The sequence below is a fragment of the Sinocyclocheilus grahami genome, unplaced genomic scaffold (assembly GCF_001515645.1).
Source record: "Sinocyclocheilus grahami isolate Dianchi unplaced genomic scaffold, SAMN03320097.WGS_v1.1 scaffold45.1, whole genome shotgun sequence".
In the NCBI taxonomy this organism is placed as follows: Eukaryota; Metazoa; Chordata; class Actinopteri; order Cypriniformes; family Cyprinidae; genus Sinocyclocheilus; species Sinocyclocheilus grahami.
This window is the reverse complement of record NW_015505224.1, coordinates 175408-187265: the sequence shown is the minus strand read 5'-3', so window position 1 is coordinate 187265 and position 11858 is coordinate 175408. Positions and strand designations below refer to the sequence as shown.

General features: G+C 35.6%; 2 protein-coding genes across 3 annotated transcripts in view; one reads left to right on the top strand and one right to left on the bottom strand.

Annotated features, from left to right (window-relative positions):
• The window catches only part of LOC107582484 (exocyst complex component 3-like protein 4), a 21632-nt gene extending 19754 nt beyond the window's left edge, over positions 1-1878 (bottom strand). For both annotated transcript variants that reach the window (XM_016268332.1, XM_016268334.1), the window contains exons 1-2: positions 1667-1878; positions 215-499 (exon numbers count right to left, since the gene is read on the bottom strand). In XM_016268332.1, the coding sequence (XP_016123818.1) occupies positions 215-485 (271 nt within the window). In that variant the 5' untranslated portion in view covers positions 486-499; positions 1667-1878. The remainder of the gene's footprint in view (positions 1-214; positions 500-1666) is intronic.
• Positions 1879-4049: 2171 nt separating this feature from the next.
• Positions 4050-11858, top strand: part of LOC107582558 (exocyst complex component 3-like protein 4) — a 12503-nt gene continuing 4694 nt past the window's right edge. Inside the window, exons 1-8 of the mRNA XM_016268451.1 lie at positions 4050-4091; positions 4627-4685; positions 5110-5280; positions 5393-6011; positions 6109-6190; positions 6304-6429; positions 6621-6721; positions 6800-6913. Of these exons, the coding sequence (XP_016123937.1) occupies positions 4661-4685; positions 5110-5280; positions 5393-6011; positions 6109-6190; positions 6304-6429; positions 6621-6721; positions 6800-6913 (1238 nt within the window). The 5' untranslated portion in view covers positions 4050-4091; positions 4627-4660. The remainder of the gene's footprint in view (positions 4092-4626; positions 4686-5109; positions 5281-5392; positions 6012-6108; positions 6191-6303; positions 6430-6620; positions 6722-6799; positions 6914-11858) is intronic.

Below are 11858 nucleotides of genomic sequence, written 5' to 3'. Positions count from 1 at the left end.
CTACAAAAGTTATTTAGGTAAGAGCAGTGAGTGATTTTCTCTTTGTCTTTTGTTCATGGCCCCAAATATTGCAAGCTGTAGCGATATGCATTTTGCGATATGTACATCTGCGATATTTCGATAATTTCGATATATTGCACAGCCCTACTGTGGGATGCCATTGTCACAGAAAAAACAACAGCACTTTTTTTATGTCTAGTGGTTATACACTTACTTGGAGATTGTGGTGGTTGTAATGGAGAATTTGAGCTTTGGTCGTCTGTGTTCTCTAAGCTTTTGTCTTTCTGTGTCTTAGGGCTGAACCCTTTCAAACTCCTTCTGAATGACTTCAAGACTCCAAGGCTCTTCTCTTTGACTGGACTTTCCATCTGTTCTCCACCATTTTTCAAACCCTTGGTTGCATCCTCATCCCATTCTGATGGGTCATTAACCTCATTTCCACCATCTACTTCTTCTTTTGTAGTTTCTGCCATTTGACCATCCATCAGTCGGATCAAGCCTGCAGAAAATGCATCAAGAACTTTAAGAAAAGTTGAATTATTGTAACAAAACCACAACAGAAGGTTTGACTGTGTTGACTCGAGTGTAAGAATTCAACTGTTGAATCTATCGGCAGGTACATCATGATCTCTGGAGTTTTTGTTTACTGACAACATGTCATTTTTTTCACAGGGGTGTAGAAGGCATACATTGTCATAACAACAAAGACGTGAACTCATATTAATACACTAAACAGCCAAAAAAAACTTAATGAGTAATGCACTACTTAGTTCTACTGCAGATCTCTAAACAATTAGGCTATACGCCTCACATACCATAAATACCATGATACCATGTAAATTATCATGTGAAATCTCCTTCAGACTGTGCGAGAAGCTCAATTTCTTCAATCACAAACAAGAGTGATGATAACAATGATAACTTTCTCATTCTGCCTGAGAAAAATTACTTTCATTGTTTCAATTTAAAATTTAAAGTAAAGTCATTTCACAATACTGGTCATGACATTCTTAAGTGGCCTACATGTCATTACACTGCACTACACGATAGTTAATAGACTGACTGTATGGTACACTGCTATTAAAACACATGTATCGCTGTATACGTTAATGATACACGTATAACTTTCACACGCTGTCCCACTTTAAATGATTATGTAACATTTTCAAAATAAAATGCATAAAATAAAATAAAATGGCTAAATGTTGTACCTCGGGTTTCTTACACCAAAAGATGACAATTTGGAAGAAGTCTCTGAGTTATGAAGAAAATATCTCCTTTATAACACCGAAAGCAACATCATAGTGGCTAACTATGGTATTTTGAGGAAATTGCTCCTTGATAAATGTTTGTAAGGGACTGACTAAACATGACCTCAAAGACATTCGGTTAAAATGACACATTACATTAATGTAACACTAGTTTGAAGCTTCAAACCCATTAATTTATACTCTTTGAAGCTGAAATCTGTGTTATTAGCACAGCCAATCCGGGATTAAAGGTTGCGGAGTAGACGTATTGTGAAGGTCAGTCACTTCTAACACGGTTAGTCAGTTATAACACGTTTAAACACAAACGTAGCTTAAATAATAGCATTAAAATTATTTTATACATGTTTGTTAATTGTAAACATCGCACGGTAAATCGAAGCCCGCCCCTCACTCACCTGAGATCCGAGTTCCTTGTCAAAGTCTGGCGCTGGCAATTATCCTTCACTTGTCACAAAAAAGCAATTGCAAAACTAACAGCTGACAAACGCGCTGCACCGACAGGTTCAACCGCAATAATAAACAAATCAATTCCCAGTAAATGCAGAGTTGCGAAAAACCCTGCTTCTCACAACAGAGCTTCTGGGATTCACCTTGAAACGCCACTGGATAGGTGCATGGGGCGCGCTGCAACAGCAGCTAGCTTCAGATTTTAGTTTCAGATTCAATACAGTTCAGTTCTAAACAGAGAATCACTGTATTCACTGACTTGTACTTGTAAGAGTCAGTGTTTGAAATATGATTACACTTCACTTTCAGATTCCCAAAAATACAATTGTGCCTACCACTGAGAAAAAAAGTGGTTATGCAAAGCATTATGTGTTTCGTTTATGAGCACAGTAGCATATTCACAAAACAGCAAGTCCTGTGTCGGTTTTTTTTTACAAATGGTTAGTAGGCCTGTATAAAAATCTAAAGGATTTGTTTTATTATTATTGAAATACTATTTTATTATGCAAACTAATTAAGTGACATCTAGTAAGTTGTTAAAATAAATACAAAAATTATTAACATAGTGCATGGGGACTATGTTAATGGTAGCCTACTTTCTGTCAATTTGTAACTAAATGGATGTGTAAACATTAATGTTAGATTTTGTCAGGCATGACGGGAATGAGAGGGAACAGGAATACTGCAGCAATGGAAAGTTTATTGAACCAATGGCAAGATCAACACAAGGCAGGTGAGTAATGACTTGGATGACAAAATGTGGATGTAACAAATGGAAAACAAATGGAATAATAATTTGAGTCTCATCCATTGCAGGTGCAGAGTAGAGCACACACACACACACACACACACACAGGGAGGATCATTGGGAGAAGACACGGAGACGAGGACGGGCCTGACGAAAACTCTGTGTGTCTCTCTGTGTGTGTGTGGATTCTGGGAAGGGCAGTTTGCAGAGGCGGACAAAGTACTCAACTCCATTATTTGAGTGAAAGTACAGATACTGCTGGTCAAACATTACTCCATTACAAGTAAAAGTTGTAAAGACGTTGACTTAAGTAAAAGTACAGAAGTATTTGCTTTTAAAAGTACTTAAGTACCAAAGGCAAATTTCCTTTTTCATGTCAATGCACTGTTTTATTGTTGTACGTAATACTTGCAATACTTCTGAAGCAACTTAGAATACATTACACGTACAATATTTGTCTTTCAAATGTAGTGAAGTGTAAGTCATAAGTTTCCAGAAAAATAATACTCAAGTAAAGTACAGATACTCAAAAAGTGTACTTAAGTACAATACTCAAGTAAATGTACTTAGTTACTGTCCGGCTCTGGCAGTTTGTGACGGTGTAATCGATTTCTTTTGGCTGCATGTTTTTGTTTGGTCAGGGGCCTCTGAAGTAGAGCAAATGCAGTTGTTCATGTTGTTGGAGACTTGTATTATTGTCTGCTAATCAAATAACATATTCTTCCATTGATAAAAGCCTCACACTGGTTTTCATACTTAAAAGCCACATACGTGTCTTTACAAGTATAGATGAAAGTGAAAGTAATGTTACTAGCTTATATATACAGCTGCTCTGAGAAGACGGGACATTCCCTGAAAAGGTTTCAGGTAAGAGCTACACATTAGTTACTTAACATGCTGTGTGTCTTTTAATCTTTTAATTCTGGGTGCAGAAAATATAGAAAAGCGGCTCATGTTTTAGAGGTGTCACTAAAGTCATTTAATTTGTCAGCGAGACTGAGAGTTAATGTAAAAAGAATGACAACCCTTTATATTAATTTTCACTTATGTTTTTAATATTTACTGTATATTATTATCATAATTCTTCCTCGTTACTGTACTGTGCTACTATTGCTGTAATTTATTTTAAGTTTTAGTGTTTTGCTGGTGAGTTAGAATCTAGGAAGAGTCGATTTGTTTTTATTGTCATCGCTGTGCTAAAGGTTACTGTAGGCTGAAACGCCTTGCTGTTTTTTAGTGAATAATTGACTAACCAATATAAAATCATAATTTGCCTGATAAGAATCAGTGAAGAAGAGTCAGTGATAAGTGTCATTAAATAAAGCACTATATTAAAATATGATGTTGGCTGATGTTTTACTTTCATAATATGTTCTGTTTTTCTATCTCGTTTAATGTACAGAATCGTTCAGTAGCAGTTTGGATTAGAGGTAACAATGGAAAAATCTCCCACTTCTACGCTAATCAAATAACATATTCTTCCATTTATAATAGCCTCACACTGGTTTTCATACTTAAAAGCCACATACGTGTCTTTACAAGTATAGATGAAAGTGAAAGTAATGTTACTAGCTTATATATACAGCTGCTCTGACAAGACGGGACATTCCCTGAAAAGGTTTCAGGTAAGAGCTACACATTAGTTACTTAACATGCTGTGTGTCTTTTAATCTTTTAATTCCGGGTGCAGAAAATATAGAAAAGCGTCTCATGTTTTAGAGGTGACACTAAAGTCATTTAATTTGTCAGCGAGACTGAGAGTTAATGTAAAAAGAATGACAACCCTTTATATTAATTTTCACTTATGTTTTTAATATTTAATGTATATTATTATCATAATTCTTCCTCGTTACTGTACTGTGCTACTATTGCTGTAGTTTATTTTAAGTTTTAGTGTTTTGCTGGTGAGTTAGAATCTAGGAAGAGTCGATTTGTTTTTATTGTCATCGCTGTGCTAAAGGTTACTGTAGGCTGAAACGCCTTGCTGTTTTTTAGTGAATAATTGACTAACCAATATAAAATCATAATTTGCCTGATAAGAATCAGTGAAGAAGAGTCAGTGATAAGTGTCATTAAATAAAGCACTATATTAAAATATGATGTTGGCTGATGTTTTACTTTCATAATATGTTCTGTTTTTCTATCTCGTTTAATGTACAGAATCGTTCAGTAGCAGTTTGGATTAGAGGTAACAATGGAAAAATCTCCCACTTCTAATGGTAAATATATCATTGTAAAAGAAATTTAAATGACTAGATTTGCATAAACAGAATAGAGTAAAATATTTTTCCAACCTGCTAAGTCATTATTGTAATGTATGAGTAAAAGAGCTGTGCAAGTGTACAATACTAATACTAATATACACAATACAGTACAATACAAAATGCAAGATAATGTAAACTATGCAATATATGGCACAATACAAAGCTGTACAAAACACAATACTCAAAGTTGGATAGATGTGCTGTGAAATGTGAAATGTGGATGCATCGTTATAGTCTGTATAAAAGACTTTTGGGACAGTTGTCATAGAATAAGTGTTAATGCTGTTTTTTTTCATCTTTAGGCATTTTGAGAAGGAAAAATGACATGATGTTGAGGTTTAAAATGTATAATTTGTTATAATATTTTCTGTTTTCACAGTGAAGAGCATCTTTCGCAGATTTTCTTTATTTAGAAAAAGCGATGGGCACATTAAAAAGAAACAATCTATACGGTCATTAAAAACATTTATATCAGAGGATAAAGACGAGAAAGTTACCACAGAGAAATTTGAATTTAAGACCACAGAGATTCCTCTAAAGCCATGCTCAGGTAAATCTCTAGTTAGGTTGTGTTAGTAAATACAGCACATTTAATGCATAGGCTACTGCTCTCATATAATCAAACAACATTCTCTCTCATTCCTGCTTTGTTTTCTCAATAGTTTTGCAGATCAAAAATTATATACAAACAGACATGCTGAAGGAGGCATATCTGAACCTGCTTTCCCTGCGCCTGGAGTTCAAGTTAGAACAGAGCGCTCTGGGGGAAGGAGAATCTCACTCAAATCTGGTTAATAAAGAGAAAGACCTTAATCTGTTGTATGACGCACTAAGGGACAAAATGTCTGTCATTGTATGCCACTCCAGTGCTCTTCCCTCATGCAATAAAGAGCTGCTGGTGTATGTGGCCACCATTATCCTGGAGGAAGAGAAGAGACGGGGAGAGCCAGGAGCGATGCAGGGATGGAGGGAAGCATGGAAGGATGCGGTACTAAACGGGGTTCGGGATTCACTGAAGAAAGTTCCTCTGGACAGCCGCGACCAGAACGATTCCTGGCTGGCAGTGCATCTGGAGCACCTGGGTAAAGCTGTGGTGGAGGATTTGCAGAGAGTGGAGACTGAGCTTCTAAGCTCATATCCAGCAGACTTTAATGTGTTTGAAACCTATGTGTCCTGCCACCATGAAGCTGTAGGAGAGCATCTAAAGAGACTTCTGGAAAGCGTGACAGAGCTGAAAGCTTACTACGCTCTTCTAGATTTCATTATTCTTTCCTATCCCAGGTGAGGTTTTAAGAACAAAACACAGAAATACGATACAACGATACATCATTGCTTACTTCATGTTTCAATTCATTTGTATCTGTTTTGTGTTACACAGTGATCTGCAAGACCATCAGAGAGCTCTTATAATGGAAGAGGATCTGAACAAAATAAAAACCTCTTACTGTCATTGCCAAAAGGTGAGCTACTGCAAGGAAAGAGATTTTAGCAAATTCTATATTGATACAAAACATAAGTATTAGAACTTGTTTACATCAGATTGTTTTTACTGTGATTCCATATTTGATATCAGGAGGACTTTAAACTTGAACTGGAGAATTTCATCATACTTGAAACAGAAGCGTGGAAAAATAAGAAATCTCCTAAAATAACAGAAGATAAATTCCTCACATCAAAAATACACATGGACATTTGTCAGGTCAGGACTTAATCTTATCAGTTTAAACATTTTTATTAATTCTTTTATATTCTATAATAATTCAAATGTACTTTTTGTATTATTTATTTAATTTTCAAGCATTATAACTTCCTTGCAGAGTTCATGTATGACGTTTACCCATATCAGAATTCTGAAAAAAGTCTTATTGTCCTATTGATTTGTCTTGTTAGCTGATAGTGAGCTACGCTGGGAATCTTGAGAAGATCGATGAGAATCTGGGGAAGTCAGTTGTAAGCTCCTGTTTAGAGGAGCTAAATCCATTTTATACAAGGTTTGTGTCACAGTATTATAGATTAACATGAGATCACTTCTGCATCTTTCCTTCTCTGACAGTTTCCTTCTGTTTTAGATTTGAAAAAGAGTTTTCACAGCACACTGTCTCTCTGTTGACCTCTGACCTGTTGGACTGCTGTCTTTGGGTAGAATATCACATCTCCTACATCAACAGTTTCAGTTCACTCAAGTAAGTCCACTACGAGTAGAATGCTACCTTTGTGAAAAAGGAGTACACTTTGGCATACTTAGTTTGGAAATAATATACATTAAAAGAATATAGGTCCCACTTTATATTAGGTGGCCTTAACTACTATGTACTTACATTTTATTTAATAATTTGATACAAACATGTTTTTACATTGTACTTATATAAAAAAAAAATACATGCGTGTAATTACGTCTGTTATGAAGGTTGCACTTTGTTTTACAGTACATGTACTTACAGTGTGCCTACATAAGAAAATTATGGTAATACCTAGTAACTACATGGGGTAGGGTTAGGTTTAGGGGTAGGTTCAGGGTTAGTACCTAGTTATTATAATTACTATAATAAGTACATAGTGTGTACATGAGGAACCGGACTGTAAAATAAAGTGCTACCGTAATGAATTTCTGTAATTACATTTATAATTGCACCTTAACCCACCCTTAAACCTACCCATACCTCCAAACCGGTCCTTAACCTTACCCGTATCCCACCTCAATAGCAGCAAAAGTGCTTTGCAATACAATATAAACACAATAAATACCCTGTACTTATTTTTTTATATAAGTACATTGTAGTTAAGGCCACCTAATATAAAATGGGGCCAGAATATACGTACTTAAAGGCACAATATGTAATTATCGCCCCTAGAGGGTGCGTATTCAAAATAAACAAATAGACAAAGGCGTAGTTATGATGCCGTGACTGAGTGTGGAATCATGGGAGTTGTCGTCTTCATCCCCACAGCCAATGCAATCTGATGGGACTCGGGCAGAAATCATGTTCATGGATGAGCTAATGATTTATTAACGTACTAGAATGAAGCAGGATAAGGCTGAAAGCCGTCGAAGTGAAACACGGCTCGAAAGCAGCGGAGCTTTTATTATGCCACAGTCGATTACTTCCGCTCCTTCCGGTCGTGCGTATGTGGGGGAAAAAGCAACACTGTTTTATCATACTAGATATCCCACCTCAATAGCAGCAAAAGTGCTTTGCAATACAATATAAACACAATAAATACCCTGTACTTATTTTTTTATATAAGTACATTGTAGTTAAGGCCACCTAATATAAAGTGGGGCCAGAATATACGTACTTAAAGGCACAATATGTAATTATCGCCACTAGAGGGCGCGTATTCAAAATAAACAAATAGACAAAGGCGTAGTTATGATGCCGTGACTGAGTGTGGAATCATGGGAGTTGTCGTCTTCATCCCCACAGCCAATGCAATCTGATGGGACTCGGGCAGAAATCATGTTCATGGATGAGCTAATGATTTATTAACGTACTAGAATGAAGCAGGATAAGGCTGAAAGCCGTCGAAGTGAAACACGGCTCGAAAGCAGCGGAGCTTTTATTATGCCACAGTCGATTACTTCCGCTCCTTCCGGTCGTGCGTATGTGGGGGAAAAAGCAACACTGTTTTATCATACTAGATACATTTGAAAGTTCTGTTATAATGCTACTCTGTGCGGTCGTCACCGGTCTATTAAAACGCATAACATATTAAAGCATCTTTGGTGTTTCCATGTTTTCTACAAAACAAAACCGGAAATTGAGGGGTTATGACGTCATTGGCAGGCGACACAATGACACTATAGCCACGCACCGAGAAATAGTTTACTTCTCTGGATTTAAACATTCTTCGAAACATTTGGAATAATGTAAGTACACAAGTCAGCAAAATATATAACACTGTTCTAGTGGTTTTTGGATATTTTAATAAAATAATCTTACATATTGTGCCTTTTAGAGTGAACTGAATGTAATATTTTCAGACTCTTAAATGCATGTTATTTACATTTGAATGAAAATGTATTATAGTTTAAATACATACTACATTAGTTGAAGAACTCAAGAGCTTTTTTAAGTACATCTTTAGGTGTAATTTCATGAACACTTCTGCTGTCTTTGAAATGTGCTGTTATAATATGTTTAATCTCAGTCTTCGGAGTCCCTGTGTGTAAGTCCATTTTGTGACATGTATGTCAAAAGTTTTTATGTCATTGCTGTTGTTACAGAGAGAAAGAGAGAATTTATAAAGAGAGCTGTTCAGCTCAGGTGGAGAAGTTGGAAAAAGAAGTGGATGGACTGACTCAGAGACTCAGAGACTCAGAGATGGATCATTTCAAATCTGAGGTCAAGGTGGGCCTAACTGCAGATATATATAATGTTCTCAACTAACTTATTGTCTTAAAGGCTTAATTCTCCTCAAATGAAAACTTGCTGACAATGTACTTACCCTCTAGCTTTCCAAAATGTAGATGAGTTTGTTTCTTCATCAGAACAGATTTGGAGATTTGTTAATATATAGACTAGAATCATGTGGTTTACTTTTGGATTATTATGATGTTTTTATCAGCTGTTTGGACTCTAATTCTGATGGCACCCTTAAAGCTAAATTTCTCCAAATCTATTCCCATGAAGAAACTCATCTACATCTTGGATAATGTTTGGAGCTACATTTTTAGATCATTTTATTTTTTTAGATAAACTCTTCCTTAAAGTTCCTCCTAATCTGAAATTCTTCATAACTAGTCAAGAGCATTATAATGTTTAAATTATAACTAACTACAGTGTCATTTCTTCCCCAAAGCCTTACATGGATGGCATGATGACAAAAAAATGGCTGAAAACAGATGAAGATTTTAAAGAAGTGATTTCTAGATTAGAGAATTATTCTGGGCTCTGTAAATCCATGAGAGCTCCATCAGTCCAAGTGAGTCTCCACTGATCTGCTCAGAGATGCTTTTTAATAGCAGCTGCAGAGAGCCACTTTAAACACAGTGTCTATGTTTACAGATTTTTGTGAATGATATGCACTATTATGTAGCCAAAGAATATGTCTCCCAGCTGATGAAGAAAAAATATTCATGCAAAAAACCCAAAAACGAAGATGCTGCCATAAAATTGAAAGAACAGTGGAATGAACTCAGGAAACTATTTATGCAAATGGTAAGATACAGTCCAGTATCAAACAGTGTGAAATATACAACAGTTTTTTTTTCAAGGTAGATGCACTGAAAACATTATTCTGTATTTAGGGATCATCCTTAAAGTGGCTTTATCCATTGGGAAATTACCTTAGTGACATTATTGGAATGGATAATGAGAAAAATATAAAAGATCTGTTACATCCATTGGTTAGTAATTACCCAGACATAAGGTAAGTGTTATAATAACTTTGAATATATTACTATTTTAAAACAATACATTGTCTTGTTCACTTTACTAATACATGTAGTATAGCTATCATGGATTTTCACTTTTCATTTCTAGCAAGAAGCAGTTGTCAGCTGTTCTGTCCTTCAGAGACAAAGGTTTTAGCTTGGAGAAGCACAATGTTATTAATCACTTTACTGTGCTTAAACGGGATGCTGGGAACACAAATCATGAGCACTCCTTCTTCACTGACATTGAGGTACTTTTCACAATACATTGCACTGAATCCTAATGTAGTGAGTCAAAATATCATGTTTAATTTAAATAAATGTATAAAATAAACTAATGAATTGAAATAAATTTTAACTAAACAAGTGGCATGACTGATTCTGATCATATCACTGTACTACCTTACTTAAGTACACTTTATAAATGTATGTATTTTTAAGTACATAGGCTGACATGCATCCTCATTGAGTATCACACCTTTGTCTTTACAGTGAGTTTTCTTTTGGCAATTTTGATGCTTCAGGAACCATCATAGGGGGAAAAAATATTGCATCGTTTTTTTAAAAATGTGTACAGTACATTTTCTTGTTAGAATATACAGGCATTATTAGTGTATTTGGTGCATGATTACTTACATGTGGTGTCTATGTTCTGGTAAAAAATATCTGAAAAGACAGACATGTAGGCTGTGATCTTCACTGTGATATTCTGCTCAAATTAAAGAGCAATACAGCTTGTCTGTGTTCCTTCATGAGGCAACTTGTGCTATTTGCCTTTAACAATCCCTTATTTTAGAGCAATATAATCGTGATTATCAATTTAACCGTTGGTTGTTTGTACTTTTACTTACCAATAGAGGGAGACATTAAACTATAGACGCAATATTTGCATTTCCTCCATATTGCCTAATCATGCAAAAAGAGACTTGATGGATTCAGTCTGTTAATCTACTGTGATATCAATCATGTAAATGTGATGTATAAAACATTATGTCGGATCAAACCGAGTGTGTGCTGTGCAATATTAACTCCAGATGGACCAAGCTCTTGCAGCAAAACCGATTGGTTATTTACTGTAGATCTTGTCCTTCCCTCTTCTTGTTTGATGCAAATTTTAAACCTTTTTTTAGCCTAAACCTAATATACTCTCTGATTTTATCAGTGAGAAAAAAAACTTGGAGATAAAACCTGTAACTACAGTGTGTTATTGAACAAATATTTCCTTTCATATGGCGTCTGTACTGTCTAGTTTTGGGGATATTTCTAGAGATTTGGATGTGAAATGCCACATTTGTTTACATATTGATGTTTGATTTGGTCTTGTAGCCTACTATCTGTAATCTCTTACGGGATAAGCTTAAATTTATGTGAATGACAATTAAACATATTTTTATACCTTTCCACATGCAAATAGATTGTATGTGTTTGTCTGCGTGAGAGAGTGTGTTATTTCAGGACAGGCTGGCTTGTGTCCAGATGTCCTGAGGATTACAATCTTATCCACAGTCACTAGAATTAGATGTCATGAAATGGGTAGGAGGGGATTTTAAAGATATTTGTAGTTTGAAGATTGAATGCCATAGGTCTCTGGCTCGCCCACAAGTCCTCTTCAGTTAAAAATGACACTTTGCTCACCTCCTCTCACCTCCACATAAGCATCTCTATCACTTTTGCTTCCTACAAATCCATAATCCCACTTTTTCTTCAACTTGCCCTACTTAACGTGATCACAGGTCTGAATATTTGCCTTTTTT